Raw genomic sequence first — 21,653 nt, forward strand, 5'->3', positions numbered from 1 at the left:
CAGCATGACAGGCTTCCCTGTCTTTCACCAAATCCCAGAACTTGCTAACTCATGTTCATTGAATCAGTGATGCCATCCAACGATCTCATCCTCTGTTATCCCCTTCTAATCCTGCCCTCAATCTTTCCCAACATCAGGGTCTTTTCCAATGAGTCTGTTCTGTGCATCAGGTGGCCAAAGTACAAGAGCTTAAACTTCTGCATCAGTCCTTCCAAAGAGTATTCCTTTCCTTTAGGATTGACTGGTTTGATCTTCTTGCAGTCCAAGGGACTCTCAAGAATCTTCTCTAATGCCACAGTTCAAAATTATCCATTCTTCAGCACTCAACTTCCTTTATAGTCCAACTCTCACATTTATACACGACTACTGGAAAAACCATAGCTTGGACTAAACGGACCTTTGTCAGCAAAGTAACGACTCTGCTTTTTAATATGCTGTCTAGGTTGGTCATAGCTTTTCTTCCAAGGAGCAAGTGTCTTTTAAATTCATGACTGCAGTCACTATCTAGAGTGATTTTGGAGCACCCCTCCCCCCCAAAAAAATTGTCCCTCATTGTTTCTGTTGTTTCCCCATCTATTTGCCATGAAGTGATAGGACCGGATGCCGTGATCTTAGTTTTTTGGATGTTGAGTTTTAAGCCAGCTTGTTAACTCTCCTCTTTCACTTGTATCAAGAGGATCTTCAGTTCCTCTTCATTTTCTGCCATAACAGTGGTGTCATCTGCTGAGTATACTGATACTTTTCCTGGAAATCTTGATTCCAGCTTCTATCTTGACTCCAGCTTATGCTTCATCCAGCCAGGCATTTCGCAGGATGTACTCTGCATATAAGTTAAATAAGCAGGGTGACAATATACAGCCTTGAAGTACTCCTTTCCCTATTTGGAACCAGTCTGTTGTTCCAGGTCCAGTTCTAACTGTTGCTTCTTGACCTGCATACAGATTTCTCAGGAGGCAGGTAAGGTGGTCTGGTATTCCCATCTCTTGAATGTTCCACAGTTTGTTGTGATCTACACAGTCAAAGATGGAAATACCAGACCACCTGACCTGCCTCTTAAACCTATATGCAAGTCAGGAAGCAACAGTTAGAACTGGACATGGAACAACAGACTGGTTCCAAATAGGAAAAGGAGTTCGTCAAGGCTGTATATTGTCACCCTGTTTATTTAACTTATATGCAGAGTACATCATGAGAAACTCTGGACTGGAAGAAACACAAGCTGGAATCAAGATTGCTGGGAGAAACATCAATAACCTCAGATATGCAGATGACACCACCCTTATGGCAGAAAGTGAAGAGGAACTCAAAAGCCTTTGATGAAAGTGAAAGTGGAGAGTGAAAAAGTTGGCTTAAAGCTCAACATTCAGAAAACGAAGATCATGGCATCCGGTCCCATCACTTCATGGGAAATAGATGGGGAAACAGTGGAAACAGTGTCAGACTTTATTTTTGGGGGCTCCAAAATCACTGCAGATGGTGACTACAGCCATGAAATTAAAAGACACTTACTCCTTGGAAGGAAAGTTATGACCAACCTAGATAGCATATTCAAAAGCAGAGACGTTACTTTGCCAACAAAGGTTCGTCTAGTCAAGGCTATGGTTTTTCCTGTGGTCATGTCTGGATGTGAGAGTTGGACTGTGAAGAAGGCTGAGCACCGAAGTATTGATGCTTTTGAACTGTGGTGTTGAAGAAGACTCTTGAGAGTCCATTGGACTGTAAGGAGATGCAACCAGTCCATTCTGAAGGAGATCAGCCCTGGGATTTCTTTGGAAGGAATGATGCTAAAGCTGAAACTCCAGTACTTTGGCCACCTCATGCGAAGAGTTGACTCATTGGAAAAGACTCTGATGCTGGGAGGGATTGGGGGCAAGAGGAGAAGGGGATGACAGAGGATGAGATGGCTGGATGGCATCACTGACTCGATGGACTTGAGTCTGAGTGAACTCCGGGAGTTGGTGATGGACAGGGAGGCCTGGCGTGCTTCGATTCATGGGGTCACAAAGAGTCAGACACGACTGAGCAACTGGTCTGATCTGATCTGACGCAGTCAAAGGCTTTGTCAAAATTCATAAGCAGAAGTAGATTTTTTTTCTGGTATTCTTTTGCTTTTTCAATGATCCAACGGATGTTGGCAATTTGATCTCTGGTTCCTCTGCCTTGTCTTAATCCAGAAGAACATCTGGAAGTTCATGATTCACATAATGTAGAAGCCTGGCTTGAAGAATTTTAAACGTTACTTTGCTAGTGCGTGAGATGAGTACAATTGTGTGGTAGTTTGAACATTCTTTGCCATTACCCTTCTTTGGGATTGGAATGAAAACTGCCCTTTTCCAGTCCCGTGGCCACTGCTGAGTTTCCCAAATTTGCTGGCATACTGAGTGCAGCACTTTCACAGCATCATCTTTTAAGATTTGAAATAGCTCAACTGGAATTCCATCATCTCCTCTAGCTTTGTTCATAGTGATGCTTCCTAAGGCCCACTTGACTTCGTATTCCAGATGTCAGCTCTAGGTGAGTGATCACACCATCATGATTATCTGGGTCATTAAGATCTTTTTTGTATAATTCTTCTGTGTATTCTTGCCACCTCTTCTTTATATCTTCTGCTTCTGTTAGGTCCATACCATTTCTGTCCTTTATTGTGCCCATCTTTGCATGAAATGTTCCCTTGGTATCTCCGATTTTCTTGAAGAAATCTCTAGTCTTTCCCATTCTATTGTTTTCCTCTGTTTCTTTGCATTGATCACTGTAGAAGGATTTCTTACCTCTCCTTGCTATTTTTTCAAACTCTGCATTCAGATAGGTGTATCAACATTCAGAAAACGAAGATCATGGCATCCGGTCCCATCACTTCATGGGAAATAGACGAGGAAACAGTGGAAACAGTGTCAGACTTTATTTTGGGGGGCTCCAAAATCACTGCAGATGGTGACTGCAGCCATGAAATTAAAAGACACTTACTCCTTGGAAGGAAAGTTATGACCAACCTAGATAGCATATTCAAAAGCAGAGACATTACTTTGCCAACAAAGGTTCATCTAGTCAAGGCTATGGTTTTTCCTGTGGTCATGTATGGATGTGAGAGTTGGACTGTGAAGAAGGCTGAGCACCGAAGTATTGATGCTTTTGAACTGTGGTGTTGGAGAAGACTCTTAAGAGTCCCTTGGACTGCAAGGAGATGTAACCAGTCCATTCTGAAGGAGATCAGCCCTGGGATTTCTTTGGAAGGAATGATGCTAAAGCTGAAACTCCAGTACTTTGGCCACCTCATGCGAAGAGTTGACTCATTGGAAAAGACTCTGATGCTGGGAGGGATTGGAGGCAAGAGGATAAGGGGACAACAGAGGATGAGATGGCTAGATGGCATCACTGACTCGATGGACGTGAGTCTGAGTGAACTCCAAGAGTTGGTGATGGACAGGGAGGCCTGGCGTGCTGCAATTCATGGGGTCGCAAAGAGTCAGACACGACTGAGCAACTGATCTGATCTGATCTGATCTTTACTCTTCTTTGCCTTTTGTTTCTCTTCTTTCCTCATCTATTTATAAGGCCTCCTCTGACAACCATTTTACCTTTTGTATCTTTTTCTTGGGGATGGTCTTGGTCACCGCCTCCTGTACAAAGTCACGAACCTCCGTCTATAGTTCTTCAGGCACTCTGTCTATCAGATCTAATACCTTGAATCTGTCACTTCCACTGTATAATTGTAAGGGATTTGATTTAGGTCATACCTGAATGGTCTAGTGGCTTTCCCTACTTCTTCAATTTAAGTCTGAATTTGGCAATAAGGAGTTCATGATCTGAGCCACAGTCATCTCCTGGTCTTGTTTTCACTGACTGTATAGGGCTTCTCCATCTTTGGCTGCAAAGATCATAATCAATCTGATTTCAGTATTGACCATCTGGTGGTGACCACGTGTAGAGTCTTCTCTTGTGTTGTTGGAAGAAGATGTTTGCTATGACCAGTGCATTCTCTTGGCAAAACTCTGTTAGCATTTGCCTTGCTTTCATTTTGTACTCCAAGGCCAAATTTTCCTAATACTCCAGGTATCTCTTGATTTCCTACTTTTGCATTCCAGTCCCCTTTGATGAAAAGGACATCTTTTTTGAGTGTCAGTTCTAGAAGGTCTTGTAGGTCTTCATGGAACCATTCAACTTCATCTTCTTCAGCGTTACTGGTCAGGGCATAGAGTTGGATTACTGTGATATGGAATGATTTGCCTTGGAAATGAACAGAGATTATTCTGTCATCTTTGAGATTGCACCCAAGTACTGCATTTTGGACTCTTTTGTTGACTATGGGAACTTCTCCATTTCATCTAAGGGATTCTTGCCCACAGTAGTAAATATAATGGTCATCTGCATTAAATTCACCCATTCCAGTCCATTTTAGTTCACTGATTGCTAAAATGCTGATGTTCACTCTTGCCATCTCCTGCTTGACCACTTCTAATTTACCTTCATTTATAGACCTAACATTCCAGGTTCCTATGACATGTTGCTCTTTACAGCATTGGACTTTACTTCTATCGCCAGTCACATCCACAACTCGGCATTGTTTCCACTTTGCCTCCTTCTCTTCATTCTTTCTGGAGTTATTTCTCCATTCTTCTTCAGTAGCATGTTGGGAACCTAACAGCCTGGGGAGTTCATCTTTCAGTGTCATATGTTTTTGCCTTTTCATACTGTTCATACTGTCCACGTCAACAAGCAAGCCTAGAAGTTTCCACAAGTATTAGGAAGGTAATGTATATGTCACTTTTCTTTCTTTTCACATCTCTCTTTTCCTCTCCTTCTGGAGAGCTTTGAGAGATTTGTTGTTCATTCACTCAGTTGTATCCAACTCTTTGTGACCCCATGGACTGCAGCACACCAGGCTTCCCTGTCTTTCACCATCTCTCAGAGCTTGCTCAAACTCATGTCCATTGAGTCGATGATGCCATCCAACCATCTCATCCTCTGTCGTCCCCTTCTCCTGCTGCCTTCAATCTTTCCCAGCATCAGGGTCTTTGCAAATGAGTCAGTTCTTCGCATCAGGTGGCCAAAGGATTGGAGCTTTAGTGTCAGTCTTTTCAGTGAATATTCAGGGTTGATTTCTTTTGTGATTCACTGGTTTGATCTCCTTGTGGTCCAAGGGACTCTCAAGAGTCTTCTCTGATGTCTTCTCTTCTTCAAGAGGTTCTCAATGGCAAATCCGAGCTCAAAGGAAGTGCTGGGTGGTGAGGAATTTTAATAGGAAACTTGAGATAAGGTATGGATGTCAGCTCCTCTACTCACATGGATAGTTGATCTGCCCTCTGCTTGGGCTGTGTGCACCTCACAGTGCTTCCCTGACAATTGGTGGAAGACTGATAGATCTCCCCTGTGTCAGACTAACGTGGCCTCCTTGGGAACTCTGGGTAACTATTTCAGAGGAATCCCTCCTCTGTGTTAACCTGGTTCTAGGTGGGGATTCCCTAGAGGACAGTGTGTATGTCTTCCTCCATCTTTGTTCATTCTTGATTGTCTTACTGAACACTGATGGCCATCTTTCCCTGAGGTCACAGGTCTCAGGGACAAACAGTCACAGATTGGGGTGCTGGATGACTTCTAGACACACCTGGGCCAGTGCCCCTGGCATTCTAGAGCCTTCTTCCTTGTCCACTAGATGGTGATGATCTGGACCCCTTCTACTAAATCCATACACCCATGTGTGTGACTGAAGGATTGTTGGACATGACTCTGGATTCTAGTCCTTAATAGGTCCTTTGATGTTTCTTTTCACCAAGTAATGCCTCAGTTATACACATGTAGGCCCAAAGTGGCTAATCAAAACCCCAAACCCCAGGAAACACCCTGACTTACTCATTCACCAGCTCTAGCACTGGGGACTCAGCTACTCCGAAATCCAGAACCTGGCAATGTGGAAATTTCTCATCAAGGAATGAAGACTGTTTATAAGAAGAACAAGAGGTGATAACATGGGAGGAAGAAGGAGTTAGGGAGCATGGGGCTGTGACACTGGAGGAGAGCACACCCTGTAGAAATCTACAGGTCCCTCCAAGGACTGAGACTTCATGCTGGGTCAGAGGAGCAAGTTAACTCATGTCATCCAGGATTTCTCAGCCTCCCCATGGTGGACATGACTGGATAATTCTCTGTGTTGAAGTGCTGTCCTTGCATTATAGGCTTCACCTCTAATGACCAGATGGAAGGTGTCACCAACCACCTCTCACATGAGAAATGTCACCATACATGACAAGTCTCTCCCTTGGGAGGCACAGAGTCCCCTGAAAAGAAAGTGAAGTCGCTCAGTTGTGTCTGACTCTTTGCAACCCAATGGACTGTAGCCTACAAGGCTCCTCTGTTCATGGAATTTTCCAGGCAAGAGTACTAGAGTGGGTTGCCATTTCCTTCTCCAGAGGATCTTCCTTACCCAGGGTCAAACCTGGGTCTGCTGCATTGCAGGTAGACACTTTACCATCTGAGCCACCTAGGACATCTGAGCCAGAGTCCCCTGGTTAAGAACCAGTAGCCTACAAGCAGACTTAAAAAACACTTTCCAGATGTGGTCAAACCAAAGCTGCTAGTTAAGGACAGAGAAATCTACAGGGGGAACCAGGAGAAGCTTTGGGAAGTCCCTAGGGAACACTTTGCTGCTAAATGTGTGGTTTGGAACCAGAAGCAATAACATCTTCTGGGGTGCTTGTTAGAAATGCAGATTCCAAGCCCAATGCTAAACATGCTCCATCAGAACCAGCATTGCCAGTAACTTTCTCTGGGGTCACTGAGCTCATTCTCAAATAAGAGGCACTGTGTGGAGAATGTTACCAGGGTCAGACCTCAAAAGGTGGGCTTATGGTTTATCATCTTAACCTAGATTCTATGTATGTTGAACCTCTTCAGGAATCCTTGAGGGAACCGGGTATTTTTGGTGACCTAAAAGTTGTCAAAAGCTCCCGTGCACTGCTTATATAGACACTATGTAATCGAAGATAACACAGGCAATGATCACAGAGAAAACAGAGAAGTAAGACGCAATTAATAAACTGGAAGAAAGAGGCTTCATCATTACAGAAGGCGGACAAAATGGAGGAGGAGACTCCAAGAAGATGTACCAAGCATGGCTTAGCATTATTTGTTGGGCATTACAAGAGTACTATTTGAGTAAGACGGTTTTGTTTTTATCAATTTGTTGCCTACAGTTTTGTCAACATGTATGAGAAAGTTTGGAATCAAGGTCCTATGACTTCCTTTACTTATAAAATAATAAGATTGCCACAACCTGTTGCAATCATCTCTTAAAGTAACTCTGTTAATCTCCCCCTGATTGGCAGTAAGAAAGGTCTTTCCAGAATGGGAGAGTCCTAGGATACCTTCCCAGGGGACACATGTTGTTAAGAATCCAAAAGAAAAACCTGGGAATGTTGAAGAGGCCTAAGGAGAGACAGAGGGTGATGAGGGGTGGATAAAGGGTTTTAGCAGAGATCACGCTCCTGTCAAAATTATCTGAATCAGGACTACCCTGGCGATCCAGTGGGTAAGACTCCACACTCCCACTGCAGGGAGTGCTGGTTCCATCCCTGGGTGGGGAACTGAGATCCCTGGTTGAGAAAAATTTACAATGAAGAGATTTTTTGGAAGTTTGAGACGCTGAAAATAACTAGACATTTAGAGTTAGGTAATCTGGGTTTTTTCCCTCAAAATTCTAGAAATTACAAGAACTACTGCCATGCTTTCTTTCTTGCCCGAGAAACAATTGAGTCTGTGAGTAAATGATATATCACAGATTAGAAGGGTAAAAGGTTGTCTGGAAGAGGAGTGATGGGAATGAATTCCTGCCATGCCTTCTTCAGAGGAGCTTAAGGGGGCATTTGAACAGATCCTCCCGTTGGTTATAAGAGGGTCTCCTGCTGCAGGGCAGGAGCAAGTGATAAACATGCTTTGTGCTGACTGACGTGCCCCACAGCTCAGAGAAATGAGAGGTTTTTCAGGGGTCTCTTGGAAAATCATTTAATTATGCTAAACCACACACTGAATTTTACTTTTCGGAAATTAAATTTAAACCATCTCCTCAATGTTAAGGAGACAATACAGGAGTGGGGAACACATGTCCAGAACAGTTTATCCCATTTTGGATCTCAGGTTATAAAGGAAAATAAATGTTCCTGACCTTGAAATATGGGATGTGTATTGTGATTTCTCACTCACTCTAAAGGTCAAATGTCCAGACTCACTTAAGCTTCTCCTAAAACAATCCTCCTTATTTAAAGGACAAAATGCCAGAAAAGTTCATCCCTGCCAAGCAGGATATTGAAGATGACTTCTGGGTAACCTTGGAGGAACAAACATTGGTTCATGACGCGTCACGCCAACATAATGTTCCTACAAGAAATGGCACCAATTCACATCCTCTCCAATAACTGGAGCCCTCTCACCCTCTGCAGAAGAAGGGCTCTGAGAGCCACAAGATGAGGGTTCTGGTGTTGAGTCTTCTACTTGGTCTGGTTTGTGATGCCCAAGAAGCAGACTATCAGAAAGGTCTCTCACAGGTACCAGGGATGTTCTGACCTGGGAGGAGGTCTTGAGGGGTCAAGAGATGCTGTGTGTGTGTGTGTCCCTTTTGTGGTTTTGTTATATGGATCCATAAGCTGAGCCACTTCCCTCCAACTCCATCGTTCCATTTACTGGCTGTATACTTGTCCTACTGGGTCTCTGTATTATCTCTACTGTGTATTAGATGTGACTCACGCATTTATCAGGGCTCCCTCAATAGCTCAGTTGGTAAAGAATCCACCTGTAATGCAGGAGACCCTGGTTCAATTCCTGGGTTGGGAAGATCTGCTGGAGAAGGGATAGGCTACCCAGTCCAGTATTCTTGGGCTTCTCTTGTGATTCAGCTGGTAAAGAAGGTGCTGGCAATGCAGGAGACCTGGGTTGGATCTCTGGGTTGGGAGGATCCCCTGGAGGAGGGAAAGGCTACCCACTCCAGTATTCTGGCCTGGAGAATACAGTCCATGGGGTCGCAAAGAATCAGACACAACTGAACAGCCTTCACTCACACATTTTTACTGCTCTTGTTACAGAGATAGAAGATCAGCCAAACAAGTGTTGGATTGGAGTTCTTGCATTTGACAAGAGACCTTAAGCTATTTCAGAAATGTCTCTATTTCTTTTACTTTGACTTTTTTTTTTTTTTTACTATTTTATAAATCCTGTTTTGTTCAGTCTTAGACAATGTGTGCTGATGAGCACAAGGGATGGGGAACTCACGAGGGTGATGCTGGATGAAATAAAAAGACAAGGATACAAATTTCTGAAAGGAATTTTACCCTTAGCTTTCAGGAAAATGGAGAACTGTGTACATTGCCTCCACTATCCCAGACAAGATCGCTGAGAACGGGCCATTCAGAGCTTACTTGTGTTACCTTGTCTTTGATGACGAACAGGGTACAGTAGACTTCTATTTTTATGTCAAGTAAGTAAAAATAATCCAGAAGGAACACATATATAAACCCCAAGCCTGAGGGAGGGTGTGGCTTCCACGTCTGCAGGGAACTCTCTGGATTTTGTTGAGAGCAGGACACCCTGAGCTGTGTAGCTGAGCAAGGTCTCTGAACTGGGGGGTTGCGGGGAGGCAGTTCCCCTAAGAGCCTCCAGGGAATGTTCTGGAGCCTTTGCTTAGACGGGAGAGCCCCCGAAGCTCCACTGGCATCAGCTCATTAAAGGAAAGAGGAACACAGCTGACAGAAGAGGTCCGTGCCTCAAACCCCACAGTTCCAACCAGGGACTTGAACCTTCCTGCGGAATTTGTAAGAGAAAGTTCCCACTGAGCCCCAGAAGCTGAGGGCGGGGGAGAGCACACAGTGACCTCTGCCTGCAGGGCCTCCTCAGGGGGTGACTAATCACCACTGAATTTACTAAAGCTGTCATAGCCCCAGGTACCACTCAGGGAAGGTCCACTAGGCAGCAGGCAGTTTATAAGGAACATGCAAGTTCAGATATGTATTTTTAGGAATAAAAGCATTACGAAAAAAACACCTGAGGATTTTATGCTTGGAGAGATTGGTTTATAGATATAAATGTTTATATATTATATATCACATGTGTAGATATTTGATAGAGTGTGTGTGTGTGAGCTCAGTCATGTCTGACTCTTTGTGGTCCCATAGACTATAGCCAGCCAGGCTCCTCTGTCCATGCAGTTTTCTAGGCAAGAATACTGGAGTAGCTTGAGATTTCCTTCTCCAGGGAATCTTCCCAGGCCAGGGATCGAACCCCATCTCCCGGTCTCGTACACTGGTAGGGGAGTTCTTTACCACTGTGCCACCTGGGAAGCCCATTTGATAATACGGGTGTGTGAGTGCTCAGTCACTTCGGTTGTGTACAGCTGTTTGTGATCTTATCAACTGTAGCCAGTCAGACTCCTCCATCCATGGGATTTTCTAGGCATGAATACTGGAGTGGGCTGCCATACCCTCTTCCAGGGGATCTTCCTGACCCAGGGATTGAACACAAGTCTCCTGTGTCTCCTGCATTGCAGGCAGATTCTTTACTTCTGAGCCACCAGAGAAGCCCTCTCTGATAGCATTCTTACAATCAAATCACAACCACATAAAGATACAAACTCACAGACACACACATATATGTATATATTATATCCTAGGAGGATATATTTGGAGAAGGAAATGGCAACCCACTCCAGTGTTCTTGCCTGGAGAATCCCAGGGACGGGGAGCCTGGTGGGCTGCCATCTATGGGGTCACACAGAGTTGGACACGACTGAAGTGACTTAGCAGCTTAGCAGCAGCAGGAGGATATATTATATTATAATTATATCCTGTCTGTTTTCACTAATTTTTTAAGAATATCATAGTATCTTCCTCTTTGCCATTTTAATATTTGAGTTCTATGTTTGAATTTTCATGTGGCTAATCTTTCTGAAACCAACTTTGCAAAAGTGTGAAAGTGAAGTGAAAGTGAAAGTCACTCAGTCGTGTCCAACTCTTTGCAACCCCATGGACTATACAGTCTATGGAATCCTCCAGGCCAGAATACTGGAGTGGGTAGCCTTTCCCTTCTCCAGGGGATCAACCCAGGGATCAAACCCTAGTGTCCCACATTGCAGGCGGATTCTTTACCAGCTGAGCTACCAGGGAAACAGAAGTGTATTTATGGTAATTATATGCATCTTTGCATGCATGCATGCTAAGTCGCTTCAGTCGTGTCCGATTCTGTGCAACCTCATAGACGGCAGCCCACCAGGCTCCTCTGTCCCTGGGATTCTCCAGGCAAGAATACTGGAGTCGGTTGCCATTTCCTTCTCCTATATGCATCTTAGTGGAGGGCATAGTTCAGTGTGTTTTGACAGGTACACACATTTTTCACGACCTCCATAGTCCAGATATAAAATTCCTCCATCACTGCCAAAAATCTATTCTTCACCATTCAACGTCTACCCTTTAAGCCACAGATAAGAACAGATCTGTTCATCTCACCTCTTCTAGAACTTCAGAGGCCAACATTATGCATCCTGCATCATTTTCCCTGGCCTCTATCACTTAGCATAATGTTTTAAAATTTTACCTCAGTGTCTGCATATGCAGGGAGTCCCATTTTTCAAGCCAAGTGAAAGGATACGGTTTATATAAAAAATTTATTATATTTTGCAGATATTGGAAAATGGTTTTGTTCCCATGTTGTGGTTATTTTGAGTAACTGCAATGCATTTTCCTAGTGACTGAGAACACTTAGCACAATTCATTGCGGGCATTCTTTCCCAAGGTGTCTGTTCAAAAATTAATTCTTGTTGAGTTATTTCCCTTTTAATATTTATTTTGCATGCATGCTGCCTATGTGCCATATACCCCTATTTCACGCATGACATATATGAAGACAGTCAAAGTCTTCGGTTATGTAGTTGACAATATGTACTTTCATATATTACATACATATATACTTCCTTATGTAATATAAGCATAACTTGTGTACTTGTGTGTTTACTTGTGTGTGTGTATGTTTCAATGTGCATGTATACTGCATGTGTCTTTCACGGATTAACCCTCTTATGTTGTTGTGATGGAAGAATGGTGTGTGTTTTGATAAAATTAAGCATTTCTTTCTCTAATTTTTTTCCCCTATCATATTATCTGAAGAGTCATTGCCAGGATAGTGAGAACCCCCAAGGTCTGCCATGATGGCAACAGGTCTCTGTTTCCAGGAAGTATTTTGTTTCAAGCTGCATTCATTTAATTTTCCCTAAAAGTTTAGATCTGTCCATGTTTATTCTCCTTTCAACATGACTTGCTTTCTATTTGCAGTTTATCCTTGGAACTACTGCTCAGATTTAACGTGTAGACAAGCCAGCCTTGTCACTTGATAGTTACTTGACCTTAGAGGATATATTTCTTCTCTTTTGAAGGTCACATTGCTCACAGGCACTAAGGTTACATCTCACACTTAATCTTTGGGGAGAAACAAAGAAAATCCTAATTATATGTTACTGTTTTCATTATTTTAATCAACCACCTTGAATATGTTTTGTTTTTAAGGTTGAACGGAGAATGGGTAGCAAAACATGTCACGGGGAAAAAGACAAAAAACAACACTTATGTTGTTGAGTGTAAGTATGACTGTTTCACTGGTCAGAGTGTGTTTGGGTGGAAATCTTGGTCTCAACTTCCTTCAGTTATCCCACACACCTGAATTCTACTCCGACTATTAGAGGTGTGGGCAGGCTGCAGTCCCTGAGATCTCCAAGCACTTTTTCATAAGCAAAGGGTTCAAACACACACAGTAGAGGTCTCCTCCCAATTATGCGTGCTTCTCTTGAGAATAACATGTGCAGACATGTATTTCATATGGTTCTCACAGATAATCTACAACGGCCTTACAAACTGACGTCTCAATGGTCTATTTGAGTTTGCACACCGTCATTCAATTTTTTAAAACAGTCTTAAAATGTCTTAATTTGCCCAAGGTGGAATGGATGAACTTAAATGCAAGGAAATCATCCTGAATTCAATCGTAAAAGCAGCTTCTGTTCAAAGCACTTGAGATGCAGCTAAGATTTATATCTCTAAGTTCTTAGTAACGGCAGGAAACAGCATTCCTAATCTTACGTGGCTTAAGGGGTACATTTTTTACTAAAATGTAAGTATGTCAGGTCAGTTGTATGAGAAGGTGGGGATAGAAAAAGTCTTAGCTGGCTTCCTTGCTTTTGTGACAACTGTAGCATCAGGACACCCATGGAGTGAGGCTCACCAATACAGGGTGTACCATCGCTAATACGCTCAATCTGCCACAATAAATCAAACTGACAATCAATTAAGAGAGGGTTGTACATATGTATATATATATACACGTATGTATTTATCTTCTCTCTCTCACAGATGAGGGCGAAAATAAATTTGAAGTTATATATGCATCTGACACTGTTCTGGTAGTAAGTGTTGTCAACAAGGATAAGAATAAAAGATGTGGGGAGATACAATTGGCTGCAATATTTGGTACGTATGATATCTCATATTTACATCGACATGGTCATGAAACATTTCCATTGTCAATACTTTTATTCAGAAAATCAGCATGTGGTGACAGTATCCATTCTTCAGTGTATAAGACCTGCCTCTTTTTGTTCAGTGAGTTAAGGACCCTGGAACTTAACCTACCAAGAAAGAGGAGCTGGTAGGGATGGGAAGTATCAGGTCATCAAACATTTCTAAATAATTCCCACTGTTGACATTAATAAATAAAAAAATTAATTTTACTGGAAGTAGTTTATTTTTAATTGGAGGAAAATTACAATACCACATTGGTTTCTAGATTTTTTTTTCTTTTTTAAATTTTATTTTATTTTTAAACTTTACAATATTGTATTAGTTTTGCCAAACATCAAAATGAATCCACCACAGGTATACCCGTACTCCCCATCCTGAACCCTCCTCCCTCCTCCCTCCCCATACCCTCCCTCTGGGTCGTCCCAGTGCACCAGCCCCAAGCATCCAGTATCGTGCATCAAACCTAGACTGGTGACTCATTTCATACATGATATTATACATGTTTCAATGCCATTCTCCCAAATCTCCCCACCCTCTCCCTCTCCCACAGAGTCCATAAGACTGATCTATACATCAGTGTCTCTTTTGCTGTCTCATACACAGGGTTATTGTTACCATCTTTCTAAATTCCATATATATGTGTTAGTATACTGTATTGGTGTTTTTCTTTCTGGCTTACTTCATTCTGTATAATAGGTTCCAGTTTCATCCACCTCATTAGAACTGATTCAAATGTATTCTTTTTAATGGCTGAGTAATACTCCATTGTGTATATGTACCACAGCTTTCTTATCCATTCATCTGCTGATGGACATCTAGGTTGCTTCCATGTCCTGGCTATTATAAACAGTGCTGCGATGAACATTGGGGTACATGTGTCTCTTTCCCTTCTGGTTTCCTCAGTGTGTATGACCAGCAGTGGGATTGCTGGATCATAAGGCAGTTCTATTTCCAGTTTTTTAAGGAATCTCCACACTGTTCTCCATAGTAGCTGTACTAGTTTGCATTCCCACCAACAGTGTAAGAGGGTTCCCTTTTCTCCACACCCTCTCCAGCATTTATTGCTTGTAGACTTTTGTTTTTTTTTTTTTTTAGAATTAAGAAAAGAAATAAAAAGCATTTTATTTTTTTTCTTTTTTTTTTTTACTTTGAAAGTGTTTGTTTTATTTTTTATTTTTTTATTTTTATTTTCTAATTTTATTTTATTTTTAAACTTTACATAATTGTATTAGTTTTGGATCACAGCCATTCTGACTGGCGTGAAATGGTACCTCATAGTGGTTTTGATTTGCATTTCTCTGATAATGAGTGATGCTGAACATCTTTTCATGTGGTTCCTAGATTTTTTAAAAAACACATCAATTAATTTCAATCCATTACCTAATGAGGTTACTCTCAATTTCTTCAGCATACCATTTTCTCGATGAACTATAAGCCTTGAAACAGAAACTTTTACAGTAAATCTTTGTCGTGCTCAATTTTTCAAATACACAGTTCTATGAACCTTGACATCATCCCCAAATAAGCACCTAGAAGCTTGAGAGGTGTGCACCACTGGGACATCAGGGGTCTATTTCAGAAAAGGCAGTGGGTGGAATGGTGGGTTAAGTAAAGAATACGTTGCCTCCCATTTTCATGTGTGACATGGTGAATGAGTCTCTGTCAGGGCAGAACTGTGTTTCCTCTTTATCTGGATCCAGAACAAGACCTGAGTGGCAGGTACAGGTTCCAGGAAGTTGATAAAGGAGCAAGTAGGTTCCATACTGTGATGGGTTGAGCCCCAAATTCATGGAGTTCCTGAGAGTCTTTGGGGTCCTCTTGCTGATGCTAGTGGGGCCCTAGTTAGAGAGTTGCACTGGAGTTAATTCTTAAGACAAACATCTGTGTCATGGGAAATGATAACTCCTGGAGGCTTAATTTATAACAAGGGAAGAGCTGGTTTGCACACTCTACTTCTTGTTCTGCTTTCAGAAATTTCTCTGGGTTCTTAGGGGCAAAATTCTGCTTTGTGTTTGGTGTTTTTCAGTTAAAGTAAATGATATTGAAGAGAAAGCCTTGGAGATGTTCAAGGAGCTGTTGAAACTGAAAGGAATTGAAGAAAAATATATTGTGAATTTCTTTGAAAGCGGTAATTGAATTACATTTTTCCCTAAATATATCATTTACCTGATACATAAATATACTATTAGGAAGCAAATCAATTTATTTGAAGTTCCTTTCTCCATAAATAATCTTTTATATATTTGATTATTAAAAAAAAGAAACTTGGAAATACTGGAGAAATGTAGTGGTCAGTGGATCATTTTCTCCTGTTGTTTTGATCTTCCCACAGGTGACTGTCCTCCCTGTGCAAAACTATGGAGCTCAGTAAAAGCTCAGTGTAAGTGCAAATAGTTTGTTACTAATGTCTTTCCATTAAAATCAGCAGCACAATTAAAATCAGTAAGGACATGTGGTGATTTCATATGTGCCAAATTTTGCAGGTAATGATTTTTTGTCCCAATAATTTACATTCTATAGCCAGATAATTTTTCTGTTATATTAGGTAATTTGTCTTCTCTTGAGCCATATTAAATCTCAGATGGGTTTGTTGATTAATGCTGAGCAGTTTTGGTGGAAAAGCCTTATCCTGCAGGAATCTCGCAAGCCAGGGTCATCAGGGAGAAGCAGAGACCACCACAAGTTGGTAGAAACCAGTTAGTGTTCCCGTAAGTGAGGGAACAGGGCTGATCTTACGGTTGTCAATACACATCCCTACACTAGGAGAGCTGGGATTAAAGAGAGCTCACGTTTTCTGCAAGACCAGTGTTTAACCTCACATGATTCTGATAGAACTGGTAAAGGCTTTCCAACCACGCTGTCTGAAACATGCATTTGGTTTACACTCCCCCTCAGAGGATCTTCTTAAAGTGAGATTTTTAGCTTTCCAAACTAAGACAATCTCAGAAAACAACACTGATCTAGGCTAAAGTGTGGCTTTTGATTTTCTTCTGAGGAAAAAAAAAAGGAAAATAAGCAAAGAAAAACACTGGCTTCCTGGTGAATATGATAAGAAAGATGTAATGCATATAGTCAATGAAATTACTCAGCCATAAAAAAGAATGAAATCATGCCATTTGCGGCAACATGGATGGGCTATCATACTAAGTAAAGTGAGTCGGACAGAGAAAGACAAATACCACATGATAGCGCCTACATGTGGAATCTAAAATAGGACCCGAAGGAGCGTCTTTGCAAAGCAGAAACAGTCTCGCAGATAAAGAAAACAGGCTTGTGATCACCAAGTGGGAGGAGGACTGGGGACGAGCACTGGGAGTTTGGGGTTAGCAGATGCAAATTCTTATTTACAGGATGGACAGACAGCAAGGTCCGACCGTAAAGCACAGGGAACTATGCTCAATACTCTGTAAAACCTAAAAGGGGAAAGAATCTGGAAAAGAATAGATATTAATACATGCATGTATAAACAACTGTGCTGCTGAACACCTGAAACCAATCACCATTGCTAATCAAGTATACTCCAAAATAAAATTAAAATTAACTCTTGAAGACCCAAAAGACAAAACTTGTGGAATTACAGGCATGTACTCCAATCAGAGTCTGTAAACAACCTTTAGATGAATCATCCCAATGAACATGCAATCGGAAATCTCCTAGAATGAATTCCAAATGGGAAAGGTCACCCCATATGAACATTCTTGGGAAAATTCCACATGGACCCACATATCACAGAGATGTGGAGTATTGAGGTCCACCAGAAATCTGCCCATTGGATCAGCCACCAGCTCCTGTAGCTTGGACATCCTATTGCCTGAGGCTCACCCTCATCAGCCATCACACTGTCAGCTCTACTAAACTTTGGTCCTGTTTTATTCACCTACAGAAAGAGTCACTGAGGCCAGACACATCTCCTGCATGGAATCAAGATCACCAAGCGAAGACGACCTTCCTGATTACCATGGTCCTTCTCTCCTCACAGTCCACTCGCTTTCCCATCTCATCTCTCCTGGTCACTAATCATGTCCTGTCTGGCGGTATTTGATTTCTGAGGGTTTAAATAAATTGGTTTAATACACAGCTGACTTACATGTGTCTGTACAAAAGTTCCCGATTTTAAAAAACACAAATATGCATGCTAAATTTAACTCTCCAGAAAAAATAAGCCTTTAATAAGATAAGTGTTCATCAGAGACAATTCTGATGAGGAGTAAATAGAGACGTCCTAGAGGTGTTCAGGGGAGAAGGAGAAAAATGACTAGATCATCAGGGGACAGGGTTATGCATCCTCTTATTGTAGGGAAGGGGGTAATCAGGTCATAAAAGATGTCCCTAGAAAGCATCTTATTGATTACAAGGAAAGGAACTTGCATTCCACTCACTGAACTGCATAGAGAGACAGTGTAAGATGCCATGGGCTATAACTGAGGAAAAAGTGCGTATTCTGAGAGCACCAACACTTCTGCAATTGAGCTGTAGGACTGATATTTCTTAATGACTTCATCTCTAGTGATCAACAGTGGCCAGCATATAAGCCTTGGTCAATCCATCGCACCATGAAGTCAGTGCAGCACGGTAGGGCCAAGATGACTGACAGTTCAGTCAGGAAGTTGTCATTGTTCACAGCATCTAAGGATGGTCTTCCCCCATCCCATGCGTCAAAGAACAGTGGATGCTGGTATTTCGAAGGCGAGGCCATTCCCACTGTTCTGGGCAGGGCACCTGACCACCCCCCTTTACAATCCAAAAGATCTAGCACCCTCAAGAGGTAGAACTAAAGGGGCTTCCCTGATGGTCAAGTGGTAAAGAAACCGCAGGGGTTACTTTGCCAATGCAGGGTACACGGGGCTTGACCTCTGGTCTGGGAAGATCCCACGTGCCTCGGGGAAACTAACCTGTGCACCACAACTCCTGAGTCCACACGCCTAGAGCCCACGCTCCAAAGAGAATCCGCTGCGATGAGAAGCCTGAGTACTGCATCCAGAGAGTAGTTCCACTCACTGCTGTGCGAGAAAGCCCATGCTGCATCGAAGACCCAGCACAGCCAAAACCAAATCAATAAATCTTTGGGGGGGAAAAAAGGAAAAAAAAGTATAAAATCTATTTGAAAGTTTGGGCCAAAATTTAGAAATCTAGTCCAAGTCCTGGGAAAATAGTACTAGACCTGCTGCTGCTGCTGCTGCTGCTAGGTCGCTTCAGTCGTGTCCTACTCTGTGCGACCCCATAGACGGCAGCCCACCAGGCTCCGCCATCTCCAGGCAAGAACTGGAGTGGGTTGCCATTTCCTTCTCCAATGCATGAAAGTGAAAAGTGAACGTGAAGACGCTCAGTCGTGTCAGACTCTTAGCGACCCCATGGACTGCAGCCTACCTATGTGATACTTAATAGAATAAATGTTTTAGCTCCTACAGAGATATGGCCTCCAAATGGGCTACAGTTGGCAAATTTGAAAGGCACAAGTAGCAGATATTTCTGTCTTAGCTGTAGTGACAGAGGTCAAGGGCGACGTTTAAATTCTGCCACTTGTAGAGCACAGTACACGCAGCTTAAGTTCTGACTCTGGTCTTCACAGCTGGTCTGGAAATGCTGGATTTCATAGGTGGATGCATATATGTGATTGAATACAGAGTAAGGGGATGAATCTCTTAAGGGATGTTGAAAGACAAGACCTGGCATAGCAAGTCAAAAATTATGAAATTCCATATAGACATAGACATATATACACTGACATATATGTGCATACATGTATTGATACATGCATGTGTGTACCTGTGTGTATTTGTGATGTAAATATGAATAAGGGAAAAAAAACAAATTATCACCACAAATCCAACAGCTAAAGAGCACAAGGAAACTATAAGCAGATTTATGTTACTAGGATTAACACTCCTGATGAAATGAACACATTACTTGAAAAATGTGTGACTAAAATTGATATATGATGAAACAAAAAATTTCTATTGTCCTTTATCTATTTAAGAAACTGAATACAATTTTCCACAAAGTTGAAGGTCAAGAAGATTTAACTGAAATTTTTCCAAGAAGAAGAAATATCACTAAACTTAGAAAAAGCCATTCATAGAAACATATGAGTTCATAAGAAAGTATTCTCCATCCTAATTTGCTCCTTTATCCCGTAGTAGACAGAATTAGGTACTTCTGACAGATTTGTTTCAACTCTGTATATGTCCACATGCTTTTTCATGAACACACTAATATACTAAGATATTGGAGAGTTCAACAGTCTTGAAACATACTCGTGTTTATCTCAAATGCTAATATTTTTACAGAATGTATGGATTCTTAGAGATCTAATCCGTGAATCCAATTTCTTACCCTTTTCACTATGAGTGTGTCATAGCTACTACACCATTAAATATATTTTTAAATGTTTCAACACCACAATCAAAAAACCTGTTAATGTCTTTTATGTGTAGAAATTGTTCCATAAGCCCTTTGAACTAATCGCCTCATCAAAGTGAATGCACCTCTGGGGACTTCCCTGCTGATCCAGTGGATAGAATTTGCCTTCCAATGCAGGGGGTACGGTTTCTACAGCTGGTCGGGGAGCCAAGAACCCACATGCATTGGGGCCAAAATCCCAGAACATAGACAACAGAAGCCATACTGTAACAGATTGAATAAAAACTTTAAAAATGGTCCAGGTAAAAAAAAAAAATCTCTGAACATAAGTGAAGGTACCGCAGAACTTTGATAGATGCAACCAGCCAAGGGGACCTTTCGAACCACATTCGTGTCTTCTGTTCTCACGTCCTACTGAGTTCCCACAGATTCACTCTTCACTCACTCTTCCAAGGATCCTCAGAGGGTCACTTAAAACCCTTCCCTATAGAAATATTCCCTTTCTGAAAGTAGACCTCAAACACACTCTAAGTTCCCATATTTTCTTAAGCAAAGCATTTATATTTTATTTACCTACATTTAGGTATCATTCGGACAAGGAAATGGCAACCCACTAGAGTATTCTTGCCTGGAGAATCCCGTGGACAGAGGAGCCTGGTGGGCTGCCATCTATGGGGTTGCACAGAGTCGGACACGACTGAAGTGACTTAGCATGCATGCATTCATTGGAGGAGGAAATAGCAACCCGCTCCAGTGTTCTTGTCTGGAGAATCCCAGGGACAGAGGAGCCTGGTGGGCTGCCGTCTATGGGGTCGCACAGAGTCGGACACGACTGAAGCAGCTTAGCGGCAGCAGCAACACACAACATTTACTTTTTAAATTTGCTTTTAATTGGAGGATAATTGCTTTACAAAGTTGTGGTGGTCTCTGCCATACATCAATGCCAGTGAGTCATAATTAGACATACAGCCTCCCTCTTGAGTCTCCCCCCCACCACCCAGCCCACCGCTCTGGGTTATCACGAGCTCTGAGCTGAGCTCCCTGTGCACACAGCGGCTTTCCACTCGCCATCTGTTTCACACACGGTCACGTACGTGTGGCAGCATGACTGTCTGAATCCTCCCCTCCCTCTTCCCCCACCTGTGCTCACAAGTCCGTTCTCTGCATCTGTGTCTCAGTTCCTGCCCTGAAAATGGGTTCCTCAGTACCATTTCCCACCTTTCTTTATTCTTCATCCTACAGCTTATAAACAGATGATTCAATTTGGCAATTACTTGAGGGCTGGTATGTATTCTCTTTTCATTGGAAGACAGTTCACCGCATAACGCAAGTCTGTCTGCTTCCTGCTTAATTCTGAGGCTTAGGCTCTTGTTGGCGCTACATTTGCATTTGCTGAATTCAGGCCAAAGGGTGGACAGGAGAATCTTCCAGAGCACACGTTGTCTGTTACGCGCATGTAGGTAAACGTTCGCAGCACATTGTACAGAACTTTTTTTCCTTGTAGTGTGCTACTGTCAGATAAAGGAGAAATCAAGACGTTCTGCAAAAAAAGGAAACTTTTCCTCCCTTGGGGCACATACCTCCAGAAGGGCAGGCTACTGTTGCTGATGCCTTTGGTTTTGAACCTGGCACACGCTAACGCCACGGCTACTAGAGTAGGGTGGACGGGCGGACAGCTCAAATCCTATTTAATTGGTAATAAAACATTTTGATGAAAGACTACATCCAGCGGGTGACTGACTGAAATACCTA

At 42.3% G+C, this 21,653-nt stretch overlaps 1 protein-coding gene across 1 annotated transcript; it reads left to right on the forward strand.

The window, feature by feature from the left end:
- The first annotated feature begins 8,414 nt into the window (after positions 1 to 8,414).
- On the forward strand, positions 8,415 to 17,565 carry LOC133233371 (odorant-binding protein-like). Its single transcript, XM_061393151.1, has 7 exons — positions 8,415 to 8,534; positions 9,321 to 9,460; positions 12,534 to 12,604; positions 13,374 to 13,490; positions 15,568 to 15,669; positions 15,874 to 15,921; positions 17,425 to 17,565. Coding segments are annotated over exons 1-7 (561 nt in total). The 5' UTR covers positions 8,415 to 8,453; the 3' UTR covers positions 17,427 to 17,565.
- The last annotated feature ends 4,088 nt before the right edge of the window (positions 17,566 to 21,653 follow it).

The sequence above is a fragment of the Bos javanicus genome, chromosome 20, assembly GCF_032452875.1.
Source record: "Bos javanicus breed banteng chromosome 20, ARS-OSU_banteng_1.0, whole genome shotgun sequence".
NCBI lineage: Eukaryota > Metazoa > Chordata > Mammalia > Artiodactyla > Bovidae > Bos > Bos javanicus.

Coding starts and splice junctions, on each gene's coding strand:
- LOC133233371 (XM_061393151.1), top strand. CDS start 8,454: ATGAGGGTTCTGGTGTTGAGTCTTCTACTTGGTCTGGTTTGTGATGCC. Junction 13,491..15,567: donor ACAATTGGCTGCAATATTTG/GTACGTATGATA, acceptor GGTGTTTTTCAG/TTAAAGTAAATGATATTGAA. Junction 15,670..15,873: donor TGTGAATTTCTTTGAAAGCG/GTAATTGAATTA, acceptor ATCTTCCCACAG/GTGACTGTCCTCCCTGTGCA.